General features: G+C 45.3%; 2 protein-coding genes across 2 annotated transcripts; both read left to right on the top strand.

Annotated features, from left to right (window-relative positions):
- The first annotated feature begins 10,510 nt into the window (after positions 1 to 10,510).
- On the top strand, positions 10,511 to 13,562 carry LOC136505530 (probable beta-D-xylosidase 2). Its single transcript, XM_066500700.1, has 4 exons — positions 10,511 to 11,105; positions 11,181 to 12,150; positions 12,243 to 12,587; positions 12,695 to 13,562. Exons 1-4 carry the CDS (start codon positions 10,533 to 10,535, stop codon positions 13,330 to 13,332), a joined length of 2,526 nt encoding a protein of 841 aa, XP_066356797.1. The 5' UTR covers positions 10,511 to 10,532; the 3' UTR covers positions 13,333 to 13,562.
- Positions 13,563 to 20,861: 7,299 nt separating this feature from the next.
- On the top strand, positions 20,862 to 21,891 carry LOC136502602 (uncharacterized). The gene is made up of 2 exons (XM_066497848.1): positions 20,862 to 21,503; positions 21,569 to 21,891. The coding sequence occupies exons 1-2, from the start codon at positions 21,324 to 21,326 to the stop codon at positions 21,881 to 21,883; spliced, it is 495 nt and encodes a 164-aa protein (XP_066353945.1). The 5' UTR covers positions 20,862 to 21,323; the 3' UTR covers positions 21,884 to 21,891.
- Positions 21,892 to 22,523: the final 632 nt, after the last annotated feature.

Raw genomic sequence — 22,523 nt, 5'->3', positions numbered from 1 at the left:
TTCATTCATCCTAATACGCAAACTTTAAAGTGATTTTGAGCTTAAATGGCTTACAAATAAAAAAAATCTACCATAAAAAAACCATATATATCTAGTCCATAAAATGAAATAAGCTACAGATGAAACACGAGAGTATAAAGTTGGTAACCTTTAGAACCGATGGAGGAATGGAAGAAATCTTGTGACCGGTGATGAGGAAGAAGAGAGGCCGACGATAGCAAGAGAACACTAAGCTCGAAGTGGCTCGGGCTCGGGGAGGAACAAGGGCTATATAGGAGGGTACCTTTAGTCCCGGTTGAAGACAGAAACCGGGACTAAAGGTCCCTTTATAGTCCCGGACGGAGCCTCCAGCCGGGAGTAGACTTTTACTCCCGGTTGGAGGCACCAACCGGGAGTAAAAGTTAACCTTTAGTCCCGGTTGGTAGCTCCAACCGGGACTAAAGGTCCCCTCTAGCAAAAGCCTGGCGCAGTAGCCGTTGGGCAGGGACCTTTAGTCCCGGTTGGATCTACAAACCGGGACTACAGGTCTCTTTAGTCCTGGACGTGAAAAATACCGGGACTAAAGCCAAATTTCGAGCTTGATCAAAGTCATTTCTCTACTAGTGATATGCACTTCGAATTTGTCAGAACCTTATATTTACCCCCAAGTTATGGAAAATGAGGTTTCAAATTTTTTGGATGTGGTTTAATATTTTTTATAGTCTAAATAAATTTATGCCTGGATATTGGAAGTAAATATTGAAGGACACAAACATAGAATACAACAGGCAACCATAATTTTCCTAGATATAACAGATAACATGCAACCAAGGAAAAATATGTAAATCGATTAGAACAAGATGCATCTATTTATTATTAAATAAAATAGATTAAATATAAAGCTATCCGTCATGCATAAAACAAGAACATTCAACATGCATTCATATATTTTTATGGTCAAAGCATATCGCAAGGAGCATACCTCATTTTTCCTAGCATTTATTGAACAAATCTGACATTTATTCCATTTTTTTACAAGAATAAGGATTAAAACACATTTTCTAGAGGTCGGTCACCATGTCGCTGCAGGATCAAGAACTCCTATAGTGATGGGCAACGTTCATTATTGGGTTAGTGACACACAATAGTTATGGCCATGATTCAATGTTGGGTCAATGGCACCGATAGTGAAGCCCTATGCCTATATAACCGAAGTGCTCCTTGCAAAATTTCATCTTTCTTGCTCTGATGTTGCTTCCAAAATTTTGTTTTCCTTCGCTCTACCTTCGCCAACACTTACCCCGTGTCGACACCCTAGCGCTCCGCCCTGAGGACTGCTGCCACGCCTATTGCTAGCACCTGGACGCTGACAACACCATTCTCACTACTACAGAATGGACTTGTTGTCCCGGGCGGTAACAGCCTTTAGTCCCGGTTACCGCGCCGGGACAACGATCCCGGGACTAAAAGTGGAACCTTCAGTCCCAGGTCATCGAGCCAGGACTAAAGAGGGACCTTTAGTCCCGGTTGGTAACACCAACCGGGACTAAAGGCCCTCCAGCCGAGCAACCTGGCGTACCCTTTAGTCCCGGTTGGTACCTCCAGCCGAGCAACCTGGCGTACCCTTTAGTCCCGGTTGGTAACACCAACCGGGACTAACGGTTCACCCTTTAGTCCCGGTTGGTAACCCCAACCGGGACTAAAGGTTCCTTTTCTTTTTCATTTTTTTTTGTTTAATTTGTTTTCAGTTCAGTTACACGTATTTATTTAATATATAATATGTTTTTATGTACGTATTCTACGCTGCTAATATAAATACACGCATGCGTATTATTACATCTAATTCTCGTCTTGAGCATTATTATATTCGAATAAACTATGAAACTATATATATTATAGATATATATATGTATATATACAACACTTTCATAATCTTGTTCTCGAAAATAACGATATCAATAAACATTTAATTTACATCATTTATTCCTTAGGATCAAAGTAGAACTCGTCGTTGGGATTTAGCACTTTTTCTAGAAGATATCCTGCTATTGACTCTTAAACTGCTTTCAGATGGTCTTTTTGCATGACCCTTCGTTTCAACCATTCAGTCTTGCATTTGAAATAAAAGGAAAAGTATTAATACACATATATGTATATATATTCATTTAAAAATAAATAAAAATTGATATATACGTACTCTGAGGACATCTTCAGGAGTTCTTCTTATGTGCACAGTGATAAATTCACAAACGTAGTATCCACACAAGTTATTACCTAGTTCCTGCCGCAAACACTACTGTACGAGAAGAAGATTATTCTCATCATCTCACACGTAAATTGAAGTATGATATAGTAATTAAACACGTGGGAAATTGTATATAGTACAACTTATTGGTATTTCAACTACATTAAGTGGTGCCTTGCAATCCTTGCGATGTTGCCGAATAAACTCTTTCCAAACCCTATGCGACCAATAATGTACGATCGTTAATAAATTATGGCAAAGTCTATTCAATAATAGTTGTGCGCGAGAGATCGAAATTACCCCTGGATAATGTCTATCATATCTTGGTATAGTGCCCGTTCTTTTCTCAACGAGTCAAAGATTAGTAACCGACTTGAGTTTAACTCAATGACAATGAGTATCCAGTGAAAACTGCATTGGTTTATACACACACATACATGCATATAAGTTGTATTGATATTACATAAAATGTGTAGACTACATTATTATTAACACTTACTCAAAGTTATATGGGAAAAGTATTGTTGTCTTGTCGTGCTGCTTCACGAAGAACATCATGATATTCTCCTGTGCTTCAGATACCCATCGCTCCTTGACAAATAATACCGGTTTTGAATACGATATAAGGATCAATGAAGCCAACACTGGTGTCTTGTATTCTTTGGAGCTCTGACATCTGGAATCTGTATATAAATATAAGTAACATGTGAGGATAATTATATACACGTACGCATGGAAGTGAGTTTATTAAATAAAAGTAAGAATCACTTACAAACAAAAGGAGCTAATGATTGATTTGTCCAGAGTGTCCATGTGGTATAGTTGATGCAATTCTTCGAAACTAATATGTAAGATGTCATCACCACGGAAGTAATGATGGTCTCTAAATCTGACAAAGATCCACTGCTCACCCCTGCCACATGCCTGCATGTACCACTTGTTGAGCAAGTACATTTGCGTACCCAATTCATTCAGAGCCGCAGGGTTGTACAGACTTTTGCCATATTTATAAGTCTTCCAGGTATCAACTTTCAGGTTCTGGATTAGAGCTTTACCCGTCAATTGATCCAAGGTTAAACCAGTATCTTGAAAAAAAGCATTAAGGGCTTGAACCGACACTTCTCCAGAGTTGTCTGGTCGATAGACTTCTATGTTGGAACCATATTGATTAGCAACAACAAGATTTTGCATTGGTTGCTTCTGTTGTCCGAGCTGTGGGACATCCTTCCCTGATGCTCTTTTCCTTTTCTTATCTGCATCATGTGACTTCACGAGGGAGCGGTCATAGTCTAATAGTGGCGAAGGCTTACGAAGTTCAATCATCTTTTTCTTGTGAGCATCGACCTTCTGCCTCAGCACCTCTCGTGGTAGGTAAAAGTACGGCTTCTCCTTAAGCTTCGCTTGACTCTTCTTTTTGGTATCTATAAAAAAATCTTTCACTTTTTTATCTTCTTCAGCTGCTATTTGCTCATCAGTCTTTTCAGAAAGTATTTCTTGAGAAATAACTCTTTTTCTCGGGGTCTTCTTTGCCGCCGGGACCTTAGACGTCTTTGTAGTGCGTCGCTGTGGAGGGGGTGGGGGTGGTGTTGGAGACCGGCGTGGAGGCGATGTGGCCGGTGTTGGTGGAGACCGGCGTGGAGGCGATGTGGCCGGTCTTTGTAGTGCGTCGCTGTGGAGGGGGTGGGGGCGGTGTTGAAAACTATGTCACACACTTGTGAAATTTGAACTACATTTTGTTCAAGCTTTCTCAAATAAAAAAATGGCCTATATAAGGATTGTATATATTGATGAGCTTAACAAACTCGGTATTCAAAACTTTTCAATTTGAGACAATCTAGGGTCCCGAAAACTAGTTTGTAGGCGTCGAAATTTAAAAATCACAAATTTGAACCGTCTAAACTTTCTCAAATGGAAAGTTGACCAAAACAATAATTGTAGATCTTTTTGAGTTTAACAAACTTGGTATTCAAAACTTTTCAATTTGAAGTCATTTAGAGTTCATAATACTAGAGTCAAAATGTTATTTTTTTATTTGACCAAATTTGACTTGGTCAAACTTGCTCAAATGAGACACTAAATGACCTCAGATGAAAAAACTCTGAATATCAAGTTTGATCATCTCAGCAAGATCTACAATTGTTACATAGCTCATTTTCCCATTTGAGAAATTTTTATCAAACACTAGTCACAACTTCTTGAATCTCATATATACTTTCTAAAACTATGTCACACACTTGTAAAATTTGAACTACATTTTGTTCAAGCTTTCTCAAATGAAAAAATGTCCTATATAAGGATTGTATATATTGATGAGCTTAACAAACTCGGTATTCAAAATTTTTCAATTTGAGACAATCTAGGGTCCCAAAAACTAGTTTGTAGGCGTCGAAATTTAAAAATCACAAATTTGAACCGTCCAAACTTTCTCAAATGGAAAGTTGACCAAAACAACAATTGTAGATCTTTTTGAGTTTAACAAACTTGGTATTCAAAACTTTTCAATTTGAAGTCATTTAGAGTTCATAATACTAGAGTCAAAGTGTTGTTTTTTTATTTGACCAAATTTGACTTAGTCAAACTTGCTCAAATGAGACACTAAATGACCTCAGATGAAAAAACTCTGAATACCAAGTTTGATCATCTCAGCAAGATCTACAATTGTTACATAGCTCATTTTCCCATTTGAGAAAATGCTTCCCTTTCTTTCTTACTTGGTGATTCAACGGAAGGAATCGACGATGGCCAAGGTACACGACCTTTCGACATCTTTTCAAATATATACTGTTAAGGTCATCAAAACAATGTGTGCATGCATTATATCCTTTGTTTGTCTGACCTGAAAGATTACTTAAAGTAGGCCAATCATTGATTGTTACGAACAACATTGCTCGTAGGTCAAAGTGTTCTTGTTTGTACTCATCCCAGACACGTACACCTGGTTTGTTCCATAAAACTAGAAGTTTTTCAACTAATGGCTTCAGATAGACATCAATATCGTTGCCAGGTTGCCTCGGACCTTGGATGAGGATCGGCATCATAATGAACTTCCGCTTCATGCATAACCATGGAGGAAGGTTGTAGATACATAGAGTAACTGGCCAAGTGCTATGACTAGTGCTCTGCTCTCCAAAAGGATTCATACCATCTGTACTTAAGGCGAACCTTAAGTTTCTAGCCTCATTTGCAAACTCTAGAAATTCCCTGTCTATCGCTCTCCACTAGGACCCATCAGCTGGGTGTCTCAGCATATTGTCTACCTTACGGTCTTCTTTATACCACCGCAACAACTTTGCATGGTCTTTATTTCTGAACAAATGTTTTAAGCATGGTATTATAGGAGCATACCACATAACCTTGGCAGGGATTTTCTTTCTAGGACGTTGTTCACCCTCGACGTCACCAGGATCATCGCGCCTGATCTTATACCGCGATGCTTTACATATCGGGCATTCATCCAAATTCTCGTATTCATTGCCATGGTAGAGGATGCAGTCATTAGGACATGCATGTATCTTCTAGATTTTTAATCCCAATGGGCAGACAACCTTTTTTGCTTCATACGTAGTGGTGGGCAATTCATTTGGCTTCGGAAGCATCTTCTTTATGAGGTTCAATAAATTCCCAAATGCCTTATCAGATATACCATTCTTTGCCTTCCACTGTAGCAATTCCAGTGTTGTACCCAGCTTTTTTTGCCCTTCTTCGACCGTCGGGTATAGCAACTTCCTATGATCCTCAAGCATGCGCTCGAACTTAACTTTCTCTTTTTCACTTTCTCATTCTTGTTGTGCATCACGAATGGCATCGCCAAGAGCATCACCGAGATCATCTTCTACCGCTACCTCTTCTTCATCTCCCCCCATTGTAGTATCATCAAAGGCACCATACTGAGCAATAATGTCATCAATGTCTAAATCTTCTCCTTCACCTTCTTCCATCATGACCCCGCTTTCTCCATGCTTAGTCCAACATATATAGTTTGACATGAAACCTGACTTAAACAAATGTGAATGAAGACTCATTGAGCTTGAATATTCCTTTAAATTATTACATAGGGCACATGGACAGCACATGAAACCATCCCGCTTATTTGCCTCGGCCACACCTAAGAAATAGTGCAAGCCCTCAATAAAGTCTTGGGAGCGGCGATTGGCATTATACATCCAATGGCGTGACATAATCTGTATTACATGACAAATTATGAAAACCTTGAACATAATTTAGTATTTTATTACACAACATAAATGACACACACACGGTTGATTAATTAACTAAGTCTGGCTACAACGTAAGCAATCCCAACTATCACTAAATAAACTAAAACTACAATGCACTTCAGTAACATAATTATTTCGTGATCGTACGCAACTAAAACAGACAAATCATTCTTCTATTGAATATCAATAAGCTTCTCCTGCTGGCTCACTGCCTCATCAGCAGCAGCCGCTACCTCAAGCGCACCCAAATTCTGCATGTACGTAGCATAATCTTCCTCCCAGTACCAACCATCGCATCCATTGCCCTCCCACTGTAATTAAAGCCAAAAAATATTTAGTCAAAAATATTTAAGAAAAACAGGTCAATTAGCCATAAAGATAAAATGCGTAAGAAACTCACATCGCGATCCGGGCACTTGTAGAAAACATGACCCTTGTTGGGTCCCTGTCTCTTGACTCGGTACTCCATCACAATCTTCTGCTTACACTTGCCGCAGATAATGAGAGGGAGTTCTGGCCTCAGTCGTTTCGCAACCGAACGAGAGGCCGATGATCCGGTACCAGTTGTCATCTACTTTCTATACTTATTTTTGCAAACTAGTGTAAATTTCATATTTTCTAAAATGATATATTTAAACAAAACTAGTACAGATTTCACATGTTTCAATAAATAACCATCCGTACTAGTTGACCTTGCTTACGTGATCATCTTGGCCAGCATTTCTCCACCGGACGACACCGTACTTGGCCAAGGAAGAGCTCCGATTCTACGAGAAAGGGAACACGGTCTTCCACGACCGTTGCCGCTCTCCCTCGTAGCATCAAAGTTCCTCCTTGACGTCCATTACCGCTCGGCAGAGAACATGTTGGCCGAGCTGAACACGGTCCGCAAGTTCAACTAGTACGGATTTTCTATAATTTTCTAACTATTTACTAAGTTTTTCATTTCATGGAAAATTTAATTCTAAAAAAAGGCATGATTTCTAAGTAGTTCATTTCATGGAAAAAATAATTCTAAGTGACCTGCTCGATATCGGCGAGCTCGCGGACATTTAGGTTACCGGGGATAGTAACATTTGTAGATGACATTTGTAGGTATGAAGTTATCAAATATCCATCAAATTATAGCTCAAAAACATGTTTCAATAAATAACCATTCGTACTAGTTGACCTTGCTTACGTGATCAACTCGGCGAGCATTTCTCCACCGGACGGCACCGTACTAGGTCAAGGAAGAGCTCCGATTCTACGAGAAAGAGAACACGGTCTTCCACGACCGTTGCCGCTCTCCCTCGTAGAATCAAAGCTTCTCCTTGACGTCCGTTACCGCTCGGCAGAGAACATGCTCGCCGACTTGAACACGGTCCGCAAGTTCAACTAGTACGGATTTTCTACAATTTTATAAGTTTACATATAAAATCATAATAAAGTCCAACATATATATAAAGTTACACATGCATCTACATCGCAAAATGAGATAAGCTACTGATAAAACATAAGAGGATTAAGTTTGTTACCTCCAAAATCGAAGAGCAACACCAATGGAGGGGGAGAGAGCAAGAACAACAGCAAGCTGAAAAACAGAGGCAGTGAGTTTGAATGGAATGGCTCGAGCTCGGGGAGGAAGAAATGAGCTGAATTATAGGCCGGGATTATTAGTCCCAGTTAGGGGTCCAAACCGGGACTAAAGATTAATCTTTATTCCCGGGGCATCACCCAAACCGGGACTAAAAGCTTTAGTCCCGGCTGGTATTACCAGCCGGGACTAAAGGTTTACCTTTAGTCCCGGCTGGTAATACCAGCCGGGACTAAAGGCCCCTGCCCCGCAGACGACCGTTGGGCAGGGACCTTTAGTCCCGGTTGGTAGGGTCCTTTAGTCCTGGGGGCAAAAAAATGCCGAGGCTAATGCCAAATTGGGACATCGTTCTAAAGTCTGTTCTCTAGTAGTGTCTATGTCCTATGAGCATGAGTGCCACACACCTCGACTGGGATCCGCAAGCCATCCGCAAGCGTCATCGCTGTCATTCTTCTCCTTTGCCCCCACAATGCTGCGCCGCCATTGTCGAGCTCCAAGCCCACATGGGTGAGTTTCGCCCTTGCTTTTCCCCTCCTACATCACCACAACACTTATTCAACCCCTACACTCTTCCTTGCTAGCACAAGTTCGCTAGAGAGAGCTACTCCTCAATCTAGGAAATAAAGGTCACTATTGGGTAGAGGCTTGACCCGACAATGATCCTCATCCAATCACTGCCGGGTCTCTAGGAATCGACAATGATAGGGAAGCCAATTAATCTCAATTACCCTCTGCTGCATCTGATTCCGGCAGAGATGCCAGGTTTGGACCTGACATTGATCCACATATCTGGAGTACTGATTACATCTAAAACGACCCTAAAAAGTATGAGCTTAATTAGGGAGATGCTTGAGTACATGGATCAGTGGAAAACTCTAATTTTTATAATCTTGCATTACTTGAACAATCCAATTCATTGACGAGGTAACATCAAAGCCATTTGAACTGTTGAATCCTTAGTAATATATGTTTAGTAGTGACATGTAAATACCCACACCTCTTAAACTATATACATAAGCCTAAGTTTTTCAAAAAAAAAAATCTCTGGTGACTTGCTCTACACACTGACCTTGGTTAGGTTTTGCTTGCAATGTGCTCTGGGCTTAGAAAAGATTGAGGAGGCTGGGAAGACAAGTGGAAGTGACTAGTGAGGTGGTGGGCCCCAACCGGCCACAGGCAACAAAGAGATGGCGGTTGGGCCAAACTTGGCTAGGGAAGCTCAAGCGAAACTAGTTAGTGTGGCGGGGTTGGTGTCAACAAACGTAGCGGCCGGGTTGCGAGAGTCGGCCATAGAAGGGTGGTAGGTGGGGGAGCTCGAGCTACGCTAGTAGCGCAGTGGGAGGCAGCAACAACAAACTTAGTGGGAGCAGCACTTAGGACGGGCGGAGGAGGGTGGTAGGCGGAAGAGCGAACATGTGTTGCAAGTAGTAACCGAAGAAAGAGGGTGATAAATGAAGATGAAAAGGAATCATATATTCTGACGGCTACATTGTGTGGCGTGAAAAGAATGGGGATTTCAAGCGTCTATCAAATAGTAGTTCCTTAAATAATACTCCCTCATTTGTAAATTATAATTTATTTTATTTTTTCTATATACATAATAAAAGCTACTATGTATTCTAGGCACAATGTATATCTAGATGCATAGCAAAAACTATATATCTTTTTTTTTCAAAACAAAAAGCTATATATCTAGAAAAATCAAAACAATTTATTATTTGGAATCTATATAATAGATGTTTTTTTATAAAGACACTTAAAGAGTGTCACACCAGATATATCATATATGTAAGGAAAACAAAGTGTCTACAAAGGGGTTAAACACAGGACACTAGTCTAGGTGACGAGTTGACACGGGAAAAGAAAGTCCAAACTGTTATCAAGGGGTTAAACGCAACACACCGGTCCAGATGATGAGTTGACACGGGAGACCGGACACAACACAACAGGCCATGTTCGGCAGGACTTTATTGCTGTTGCTGCTGATTTATAAGATTAATTTATTATGAGAAAAAAAATATTATTTTATATCTGAAAAATAGAATTGATTTTGGCTGATAAGCTCAAGCCAACGGGGCACGGGTAAATAAAGTCCAAACTGTTGTCACGGCGGCGCAGAGCACGCAGGTGCGTTGGATTGGACCGTGGTGTCTTGTATCTTTGCCCCCGCTTGCGGTGAGCAACAAGGCGCGCGCCATCTCCGGAGGAGCGGCGCGAGGAAGTCGCCATGCGTGCGTGCGGTGCGGGGACGACCCCGGAAGAGAAGACAACCAACACGCAAAGATCCTATCCGTCCGCGCGCACGTGCGCACCTTCTCCGCGCATGGCAGCTCCAAGCCTCCAACTGACTGCATTTCGAAATTCGAAAATTTGTTGTGCGCCATCGCCTTCTCCAGTTCTCCCTCCTCCCGCTCTCTCCCCCGGATCACCCTCTCCATATATAGGCCAGTCGAACGCAAGATCTCATCGCCTCAGGTCACCGAGCTAGCTAGCACCACACCCGACCTACCATACCATGGCGGCGGCGGCGTCCTCATCCCGTCTCCTCCTCTTCCTCGCCGCCTCGCTGCTGTACTGCGGCTCCACTGTCGTCGTCGTCCCGGTCGCGTCCGCCGCCTCATCACGGACGACGCACCACCACAACCACCACCCCGCCGCCCTCCTCCCCAGTAGCGTGACGTCGCCCAACACCACGGTGGCGGCCACCGGCGGCAAGGTGTACACCAAGGTGTGCGACGCGGCGCGGTTCGCGGAGCTGGGCCTGGACATGCCGTCCTTCCCCTACTGCAACGCGTCGCTGCCGTACGCGGAGCGGGTGCGGGACCTCATCGGCTGGATGACCTTGGAGGAGAAGGTGCGCAACCTCGGGGACCTCTCCGCGGGGGCGCCGCGCGTCGGCCTGCCGCCCTACCGCTGGTGGGCCGAGGCGCTGCACGGCGTCGCCAGCACGGGACCCGCCACGCTCTTCGACGACGTCGGCGCCACCAACCACTCCGGCCGCGTCGCCGTCAACAACGCCACCGTGTTCGCCAACGTCATCAACAGCGCCGCCTCATTCAACGAGACGCTTTGGAAGGCCATCGGCCAGGTACGTATCACTTCTCTGGTTGTTCAGATCTATCTGATTCGTTCTCATCAATGGCAACGCATGGCATGCATGCAGGCGGTGTCGACGGAGGCCCGCGCCATGTACAATCTCGGCAAGGGCGGGCTGACGTACTGGAGCCCCAACATCAATGTGGTGCGCGACCCGCGGTGGGGGCGCGCGCTGGAGACCCCCGGCGAGGACCCCTACGTGGTGGGCCGGTACGCCGTCAACTTCGTGCGCGGCATGCAGGACGTGCCGGGCCACGACGCCGGCGCCGGCGGCGACCCCTTCTCGCGCCCCATCAAGACCTCCACCTGCTGCAAGCACTACGCGGCGTACGACCTGGACAACTGGCGCAACCACACGCGCTTCGACTACGACGCCCGCGTGACGGAGCGCGACATGGCCGAGACCTTCCTCCGCCCCTTCGAGATGTGCGTCCGGGAGGGCGACGCCAGCAGCGTCATGTGCTCCTTCAACCTCGTCAACGGGGTCCCCGCCTGCACCGACGCGCGCCTCCTGTCGCAGACCGTCCGCGGCGACTGGGGACTCCACGGCTACATCGTCTCCGACTGCGACGCCGTCCAGGTCATCACCGAGGACGTCAGGTGGCTCAACCTCACCGGCGCCGAGGCCAGCGCCGCCGCCATCAGGGCCGGCCTCGACCTCGACTGCGGCCAGAGCTGGAAGGTGCGCAAGGACGACGGGAAGATGGTGGGCGACTTCCTCAGCAACTTCAGCCTGGCCGCCGTCGCGCAGGGCAAGATCCGCGAGTCCGACATCGACAACGCGCTCAGGAACCAGTTCATGACGCTCATGCGGGTCGGCTACTTCGACGACATCCCGCAGTACGCGTCGCTCAACGAGACGGACATCTGCACCGCCGATCACAAGAGCCTCGCCCTTGACGGCGCCAGGCAGGGCATCGTGCTCCTCAAGAACCACGGCAACCTGCTGCCGTTGGACGCCAACAAGATCCGTGCCGTCGCCATGCACGGTCCGCACGTCAGGGCGCCGGAAAGAGTCATGGACGCAGGCTACACAGGCAAGTAGTAGATCGACTAGCCAAGCCATGCCATGTAGATCGACTAGTAGCAAAGCACGCAATACAAACGAACTGCATCTGCATTTCTGTAGGGCCACCGTGCTGGTACGTGACGCCACGCGAGGGCATCAGCAAGCACGTCAAGATCTCGCACCACGCCAAGACGACCATCTACGTCGGCGGCATCAACCTGCACATCGAGATGGAGGGCAACGACAGGGAGGACCTTCTCCTGCCCAACAATCAGACGGAGGAGGTCCTCCGCGCCGCCGCGGCCTCGCCGAACCCGATCATCCTGGTGCTCCTGTCGGGCGGCGGCCTCGACGTGTCCTTCGCGCACAACCACCCCAAGATCGGCGCCATCGTCTGGGCCGGGTACCCCGGCGGCGAAGGCGGCACCGCCATTGCCGACGTGATCTTCGGAAGATATAATCCTGGTAATAAATCCACGCGTTCATTTTTTTTCTTATTTGTTTACTGAACATTTTTTGTGTTTATTTCCTCCTTGCATTGCATGTTTTTGTGTACATGATGAAACGTACAGGAGGACGGCTGCCTCTGACATGGTACAAGAACAAGTACATCGAGCAGATCCCCATGACGTCCATGGAGCTCCGGCCGGTGACGAAGCACGGGTACCCCGGGCGGACGTACAAGTTCTACTCGGGGCCGGAGGTGCTGTACCCGTTCGGCTACGGCCTGAGCTACACCAAGTTCCGCTACGAGACCAGCTGCAACGGCACCACCGTGACGATGCCCGTCGCCGGTGGCCACTGCAAGGGTCTCAGCTACCGCCCCAGCGCGCTGTCCTCCTTCGCCTCGTCTGCGCTGCCGTCCTGCCAGGCGATCAACGTTGACGGGCATGCGTGCGAGGAGACCGTGAGCTTCAACGTGGGCGTGATCAACGGCGGGAGCCGGGACGGTGCCCACGCCGTGCTGGTGTACACCGTCCCGCCGCCCGAGGTCGCAGACACGCCCATCAAGCAAGTGGCCGCGTTCCGGCGCGTGTTCGTGCCGGCGGGGAGCACGGTCACCGAGAAGTTCACGCTGAACGTGTGCCGGGCGTTCGGGATCGTCGAGCGGACCGCCTACAAAGTCGTGCCATCGGGAGTCAGCACCGTGCTCGTCCAGAACGGCGACTCGTCGGTGTCCTTCCCTGTCAAGATCGACTTCTCGGTTTAGTCGTTACTAGTTTTATAGTTCCCCATGGATGTTTTAGATAGGGTCGTTTTCATCCGTTTTTTATTGACACTTAAATCAGTCTCAGTGGGAATTTAATTTTGGAAATAGTGCAGAAGAGTTTTATCTCTATAAAACTCTTTCTACTCACATGAAACTTTTATCATTTCTCTCTTCATAAATATAGTGTCACGTCAGTATATTTAATACCCATAAAATTTAATGAAACTCCATTGAGATTGGCCTAAGTGTTCAGCATCATACTGAATTTGATGAGTCTTCGTGTCATGGTTGTTCCCAATGAGAACAGTCTGTTCTGGATTATCCAATAGAGTAACTGTTTTTTTAGGAAGGAATGAAACCAATGAAGCCGATACAAAATGCCTTTGATCTCCCTAAAGGGCTGCACTGATTAGGGCAGTCCCAATGGTGCATTGATGATGGTTTCTATCCTCATTAAATGACTTGTCACGTAGGCAAAATGCTGACATGGCAACGTAATTAATGAAGAAAGAGAGCAAAAATCATAGAAATGGTTTCTTCATGAAGAAACCAGGTCTACTCTTGACCCAATGCACCAAGAAACCATGAAATCGCCATTAGGGAGAAACCACCAGTTTCTAGGGAGCTCGTGTCGCACTCCCATTGGAGGAAAAGATAGAGTTGGGAGAGAGAAAGAGAAAATAGTTATTACTCATAGAAACCATGGGTTGAAAAGCAGTACTTTTTTGGTGCGGTATCCTATGTTATAGAAACTACTAGTTTGTTTCGTTGGGACTGCCCTTTTATGGTGGAGCAAACCCACTTCAACATCGGGTATATAGATTTCGACCATCATTTAAGACGCATCTCCAAGTTTTTATAAGGTTTGACATATATGGTCCCATCAAATTGTGCACCCACGTCATTTGCTCTTAAATTTCTTTTAATTCAACATATGTACCTAGGTATAAATTGAAATTGTCTGTTAATCTCAGTGCCAAAGAACAACAAAAAAATAGTTCAATTACTTAGTGTTACTAGAAACTTGTTTATATATAGAACTAGATTATTTAATTTCTTACCATGTACTGCAGTTCAACAACTAGCGTGTCTAATGAAAACGATAAAAGCAGGCAATTTGAATTAACGAAAGGTTGGCTCCTTGGCTGTCATGTGTTATAATCTTAAGGTTTTGGTGGGTGACAATATTCTTCGCTTCTATACTAGATACATAATGTCACAATTAAGAGAAGTGATGAGGCAGTAATGAACCAAAGTACTACCATCCGCAAAGCAAACCAGCCTTTTGCTCATAATCAGAAAAAAAACTATATATTTACAGTAATTTTTTATGTTTACACACCGGCCAAACGCTAATAATTAACATCGCAAAACAATTCATTTCTTGGGAAATAGTAATGAATACATGGGAGATCCCTTTTAGAAATAGATTATTGTGAAGAGTAACAAAATGGAGTATCATAAAAAGGTACAAATTCAAGCTTTTAAGAGTTTCTAAAAAGATGGAAAGCATTTCTATGGAAAACACACACCGTTGTGGCAGCAGAAGCAATTCCTCCTAGCATGTATATCAACCTGTCAATATTAAATAAAGATATAGTGCAATGTCTTGCAGTAATGCTAATGGCTTCAACAAACGTGGCAGTCCTTGTAGAAATGGGCAAAATGCATTGGGTCATTTTCACGGTGATAGGAGGTCAGCTAGCTAACCTGCAAATTAAATTGAAATATGTGCAGCTAAGACATATATACGTAACACGATTTAATTTAGAGGTATATATATCGTTTTGGTGCAAGTGCGTGGACGTGGGGATACAGATAACGAAAAGCCAAGACCTACAAGAACTAAACAGATACTTAGAAAATTGAAACCAAGTTATTGCGCTGCTTATACCTAGCAAAAGACTGAATTGATCCAAAGACTAGATGGAAGAACACATTTTTTTTCTCAAACACGCACGAGAACTAAGACAAAATTTGAGTGACGGTCTGTTACTAATGGACCTCTATAGCTACACGAAAGATGGTGTATTTTCTTTGGAAACCTAGAATTTGAGTGGGGGCATGTGCCCCCGCTCCTTGTGCACTGGGTCTGCCCCTACTGAGGCCCACGGCGGTGGCGGCGGCACACCTGCCTAGGCCGCCGGCAACGGACATGGTATCGTCAGGCTTTTTTTTTGCGAATTATGACATCGACATACTTGCTAAGGCCCACGGCGGTGTTGAGGCCGTGGACAACGACAATGCCGCTGCGGATGAAGATGGCGACACAACTGCGGAGGACGGAGACGACGGCAATGCCAGCGCAGATTGATGGGGAGGTTGCCGCTGCCCTGACAGCGCCCCTGCTAACGCAAGGAGCGCGGTACTATCCAGCTGACTTTGTCATTGCCTCCTGGGAGTGGCGGATGGTGGCCACCACCCTAGCTCGCCGGTTGAGGTGGTCGCCACTACGCCGCCCTCCGCCACCGACAGACGCACTTGAAGTTGTTAGCTCTAGTTTGTAGCCGATCATTGAGTTCTTAGCTTATCGTTAGTAAGAGTAATTTGGTGTCTAGCTTTCATATTTTGGTTCATTGGATGTGATATTAATAGGCAATATTCGCTAATATTCTGTTCTCTACGTGACGTTATTATAACATGCATTCGCTTTGTTTATTCCTGTTGCCTAGTACCTAAGAGAGACACAACACTTTCCCTCTAATCCAAATCCGGTAATACGATGAGTACGTAATTAACCTGGAACAATGTTGACTACGCGCTACTCCCTCGGGCTCTTTTTTTAATGTCAACTTTCACTAGGTTTATAAAAGTCATTAGCAATATTTATATCTCTAAATAAGTTTATTATTCTAATAGCGGCCTATTACTAATGGATCTCTATAGCTACACAAAAGAAGGTGTATTTTCTTTGAAAACCCAAAATTTAAATGAGGGCATGCGCCCCCGCTCATGTACTGGGTCCGCCCAATGACGGAGCCACAGGGTATGCCGGGTATGCCCCGGCATACCCTGTTTGACCGGCAAGTGTACAATATAATATAAGTATTATACATATGTATTTATAAAAAAAGAAAAAAAATACTCACCTGATCACGCTATCATGGAAGCAGCAAGTTAGAAGGCCCAGGATGCGGCCCACGCAGCAAGTACGTACACGCCTACACGATAGTTCTCTATTGACTTTTGGTATTCTATAATCTGGATCCGTTCATCGGGGCGGATTCACGAACTCACGCCGCCGCCGCCCTGACGATTGACGCCGACGCCGCTGTGGTGAGACGTGATGGATGGCGACGCCCTGCTGGTCCTTGTGGCCGGTGCCCTCGGCTTCTGCCTTGCTGCCTTCCGTTCTCCGATCACGCATCTATAGTTTGTAGTTTGCACGGCCGCGCAGTCACGAAGGCTCGCCGATTCACTATTTGTGTTAGGTATATAAAATTTAATTTTCTGCTCTTTGTCTTTTTAGAAAATTATTGTCTAATTTCATAGCTATTTGTTAACATCACAAATAACAAATTGTTTAATATTTATACAGTTATAAAGAAAAACTCGGATATTGCATCACTTTTCAGAAGCATCAAGCAAAAAAGGCAGCGGCAGCTGCTTCTGCTTCTAATCATTCCCCCGATCCAGTTGAACGTGTGGTGGAAGAGCAGACTCATGAGAGAATTGAGGAAATTGCAAATCCTATGCCACCACCACCGCCACAACCGTCTTCACCGCCACTGCTACAACTCAGATATTTTTCAAGTTGATGAAGATGATATAATCAAGATATTTTTGTCGCTTCGAAAGTGTCGAATAAAATAGTTAGAAAATAGCATTGTAAGTCTCCGGTTCTCTTTTATGCTTATATTTCAATTATCGGTATGACTTTTAAACTATTTATACTATATTTAGTTGATGGTTTGAACTTAATCCATGAATTTAAGCCTTATTGTGTTACTTAGTGCATATATACCGAATTACGTTGTCAACTTTACAATTATTACCGAATTGGTAAAATTGATTTACCGAATTGTATATAAAATTTTTTAGACGGCATACCCTAAGCTAAAAGCCTAGATTCGCCGCTGGGTCCGCCCCTGAGCAAGAGACTCCAACACCACTTAGTGTCTTGTCTTTGCACCTTGCGGGCTGCAGATATTCCCTGGTCCTGCTCACTTTGCCTGCTTGGTTTTTCAGATTGCATATATAATATAGAGAGAATTATGTATTTGGCACTGAAACAAATCAGTCTTTCGTATTTAGCACTTAAAAATTTGAACTTTCTTATCTAGCACCAAGTTAAATTTTTCTTCCCTATATGGCACTACCGTCCATTTCATCCATTCATCTGTTAGTTGCCTATGTTGACCATGTCAGTTTTTTCATAGTGTGACAAACATGCCCTCGCATCCAATTTCTCCTGAACTTCTCGAGCGGCCGAGCGCTCCTGTCCGTGACCTTCCTCCCCGAAAAAAAACACCAAACCCTAGATCGATAGAAGGAGGAGAGGATGATGGAGTAGAGGATGTTGCGGCCGGCGGCGCCCAGCACCAGCTGCGCGCGCCCTCTGGCGGGGCGACCTCACCCGGCGGAGCCAGGCCGTGGTGCGGCGGCGGGGCCGACGCTCCGGCCAGCCCGCGGCATGGTGGAGGTGGCGCAGCCCCTCCGGCCAGCCAGCAGCGTGGCAGAGGTGGCCTCCCGCGTCTGCGCGAGCCCCGCGCCGGAGCTCGCCGCCTTCTTGCCGGCCAAGAAGAGCGTCTCGCTCGCCGCTGCGTGCCGGCGCCGAGGACCCCGCCACGGAGGTAGTCCCTGTTCTCCTTGCCCCAGTACTCTTAGCTTAAGCTCGGCACTTTCTTTCCGCTGCCGGTCCTGCTCGGTGCGCGTGCGCGAGACCTGCTTTAGTGTAGGATCTCTCTAGGCCTCGCCGCTCTTGATCGCCAGCTGTCTATGAAATGCCAGAACGTAGGACCATCTGGGGGTCATCCGAGTGCATTTGTCAGATTGGAAGTGGTGAAAGTTCAGAATAGTAGAACAGGCCCTCTCTTGCTTCGGGTCATGTTGAACTGTGAAACTGAAAGGCATGATTTGATTTAATTTCACAAAACTACAACTATTCGTGTTTAACTATCAAGGAACTGCAAGATCAGTTTCACAATCCTAAAACTATTTGTGCCCTTAGTTTCACACAAACCTAAGTCGACATGCATGTGGGTCCACACTTAACTTGTGTGGTTGATACCTGATATACGGGTCCATACAAAATGTCATAGGTCTGTGAACCTGGTGGCACAAGCAATTGTAGTTCTGTGAAATTGGTTACAGAAGTTGTAGCTCCCAGTTAGCTAAGCATATTAGTTTTAGTGTTTTAGTTCCGTGAAATTAATTATCTTTTAACTGTTCTTGTTTTGTCCAAGTTCAACTGAGCACTGATTTCATTGCTAGTTGTAGGATCATGCTCCTCTAGTCCCTGCAGCTGAATAGACAATTACGATTTTCATTTTTGCTTTTCTGCTTCATCATGTTCGATTCTTCAGTAAACCCGACCAAATTCGATAACAGAAATTCCATAAGTCAATTTGGTTGTTGCATGAATAAGTGCTGCTGAGTTGCATTCGATTCTTCAGTAAACCTGACCTAATTCGATAACAGAAGTTCCATAAGTCGATTTGGTTGTTGCATGAATGAGTGCTGCTGAGTTGCATTCGAGGAGACCATTGTACTTGTGGCTAAAAAAGGGCAGCAGTATAGTATGTAAAATTTACCACAATGATTTCCTTTCCTATTTCGAGTTCAGTATGGCTTGAACAGAGTTTAAGAACTGAAAATTGAGTCTATTTCATTTGTGTTTTAGCTTCTAAATTAGAGCATTCCTTTATAATGATATTTTTCTTGCGAATGTGAATCATTCACTAAGCCAAAGATACTACTGCTTAGTACTTCTTTTCTGTTTGGGTAATCAGTCAGGGCGGAAGTGAATGAATCTGGAAGTGGTTTGGCTGTTGATGCCCTCTCGCAAGTTAAACATGTTCTGCTTCCAGTCCTTGATCGCAACCCTTACCTTTTTTAGGGCAGAAGACAGGTTCATCTTTATCTTCAAAATACTTAAAGTGGTGAATTGTGTTCTGAATAATTTGTAAGGAATTTGTAGAGAATATGTATGAGATACATAAAGTGGAGAGGATGATGGAGCAGAGGATGTTGCGGCCGGCGGCGCCCAGCACCAGCTTCCCGCGCCCTCTGGCGGGGCGACCTCACCCGGCGGAGCCAGGCCGTGGTGCGGCGGCGGGGCCGACGCTCCGACCAGCCCGCGGTGTCGTGGAGGCGACGCAGCCCCTCCGGCCAGCCAGCAGCATGGCAGAGGCGGCGCGGCGGCGGCTCCCGGTGCACAGGCCACAGGGCAGCCTCCCCAGGCCAGATCAGGAGGATTGTGGAGGCATGTTCTTGGATCTGGAACGGGATAGAGTTTTCTTGCACTTGTTATTTGTGAGATTTGCAATGCTTTTTTTGTGCTAGATGATTGGCTAGTTGTGACACCAGATGCTCAAACCTGTACTATTCTAAGCATTTGTGGAGAAATATCTGTTTGTTGTTGTCTTCATGTCTTGCGATGATCTGACAAGAATATAGGACTGACCAAACTGAGATGAGTGAGCTGCTAAACTGCATCAAACAATTTCTGACCAAGCTAACTAGACAGGGCAAATCCCTCCCGTGCTAAGCCTACCTCAGTGGGACCTGCTCTTGCCTTAGAATTTGAAATTTATTATTTGTTTATTTGCAGACTTCGATTATCAAAATCCCATGTTTTAGTTCACAATATATTTGTGATATTTATAATTTTCTTATTTGACAACTTGTCCATCTACTATTTTCTTATTTGGCATCATGTATTTCTGCTACAAAGAAGGGCATTCATGTCATTTTACCGGCCACTTGACGCCGTTACTAGCCCAAATGGACGGCAGTGCTATCTAGGGAAGGAAATTTCAACTTGGTGTCAAATAAGAAAATTCAAATTTTTTAGTGCCAAATGCGGAAGACTGATTTGTTTCAGTGCCAAATACATAATTCTCTCTATAATATACATTCGATCAGAATTCAGCACACCAATGCAAACTTGCAAAGAACCCCAAGAGGCTAGAGGACATGACGAGGTAGCATCGAGGAAAGCGCATGGGCGGGTGGCAGAGGTAGAGCAGGCAGTTGCCGACGGCTGCGCGTCGTCGGAGTCCGCGCAGTGGCACTGCCAGTGCATCTACCCCATGCCTGTGTGCATCACGGATCCGAGCCCCAGGGCGTGCATGCAATTACGCCTAGCGCTAGCAGGGGCGAGAAGGGGAGGGAAAGTAAGACACCGAGGGAAGAGAAACGCCGTGCGAGAAGATCTATATATATGCGTGTGGAACCCGATGACTCAGTGCGGGAGGCCCCGTTGGCGAGGGAGCGGCGTCTGCTGGCTTTCTCTAGTGACCAGTTTCAACGGTTATTTTTTTGGCATTTTTTGTTTCTCGCCATTACAATTTTCCAACCTTTGAAAAACGCCATTACAATTCACGTTATTGTAAATTTGCCATTACAATTCTGCTTGTCCCTCACCCTTACCCTTTTCTACGGCTGGAACGTACCTGGGCCCACTTGCAGGCGTCGTATTTGTGTACTGCCCCGTATTGCCCCTAGTTAAGTGGATAAGGCACTGAGGATTGAAGCTGGCGTTCTCACCGTTCTTCTCTGTCCCTCCCGTGTTCTTTCCCTTTCTCCCGCGACGAACCCTAGCACTCGACTAGAGACGGCCGTGCGGCGATTGGAGGTGGCCGCACGACGATTGGCGACGTCGGCTCTGGCTCCGGGTCGTTGACATCGGCGTTGGCAGGAGACAAACAGAGGTGCCCCCATTCTTCTCCCTTTTCTCGCGCACACCATTGCCGCGCGTCGCCGTGCTTTGCCCGCGACTAACGCCCGCCTGCTTTTGTCCTGTGCCTTTGCCGCCTGCTGTTTCCCATATGAGTGGCAGCCAATTTAAGGGAGGGGCAGCAGCATGCTCCAGCTCGGCGGCCATCCAGAGCCCGGCGCTGTTCCCGCTCGTGGACTGCCCAAAGTGCCGCATTCAGTTAGTACGTATCACAAGCAAGCAGCGGGAGACGTACGGCAAGACCTTCGTCAAGTGTCCAAACAACATCAAAGTAAGTCAATTTATTTTGTTCAATTTTGGATGGTGTTCATGAGGCTATGGTTTCATGTGATGCAGGATGACTCAACTACATGTCCTATCATCATGTCCGAGGCGCAGTATGAAGCTTACCTACGCAACCCAGAGCAGCACCCAATTCGGTCGAAGAAGGTGATCCCATTCAATTCAGTAGATGGTGGACATGGGTCTATGGACCTCAATTTGGACCTAAAGCAAGATTTGGAGGTAGTGAAGGCAAAACTTGACAGTGTTGTGATTGATCTGTGGGAGCTGAAGGTGCAAGTACAGGTTGTGAAGAAGGACTACGTTATTATTGCAGCAGTGTGTGTAGGTGTAGCTATTGGTTGTCTTATGAGCAAAATATGGAAGTAGCCTGTGGTGTCGAATGTAGGATTTGAAAGCAGTCTGTGTGTTGCTTTTGTTGGTCAGTTGATGTATGCCAGTGGCCAGACTGAAACTAAAATGTATTCTGTAATAGCTGCTTTATGTTAATAAAATTCAGTTTGTGTGCTTTCAGTTCTCATAGCATGTCTGAAACTGAGAATTCAGTTTGTGTGCTTTCAGTTTGAAAATATCTGAAATGTATTATGTAATAGCTGCTTTCAGTTTGAAAATGTATGTATAGAAATTCAGATTGAGAGTCCTTCAGTTTGACACATGTATTTCAACAAGACAGAAGCATTGTTGGGATAATTAATAGGACAATAGCATTATTAAAATATATCAATAACTCACAGTAGCATCACTGAGACAATAGCACTTCTGAGAATAGCATTAATTCAGAGCTTATTCAAGTTTTGAAGCACTACATCCAGAAAATGCCTAGCTTACAAGCATTTCAGCATTCCAGTTCACAATTTAGATGACATCACATGCATCTACCTTCACAGTTCAATGCCATTATATTACAAAAGAAAGGTCACAAAATAGCTTGAAATGCACCATCAGGTTCACTGTCCATCAGAAAACAGGTCGTTCAAGTTCCTAACAACCTTTGCTGGAGGAGCAGCTG

This window comes from Miscanthus floridulus, chromosome 14 (assembly GCF_019320115.1).
Source record: "Miscanthus floridulus cultivar M001 chromosome 14, ASM1932011v1, whole genome shotgun sequence".
Lineage (NCBI taxonomy): Eukaryota > Viridiplantae > Streptophyta > Magnoliopsida > Poales > Poaceae > Miscanthus > Miscanthus floridulus.
The sequence above is the reverse complement of the archived record's forward strand: the minus strand, read 5'-3'. Positions and strand labels throughout refer to the sequence as shown.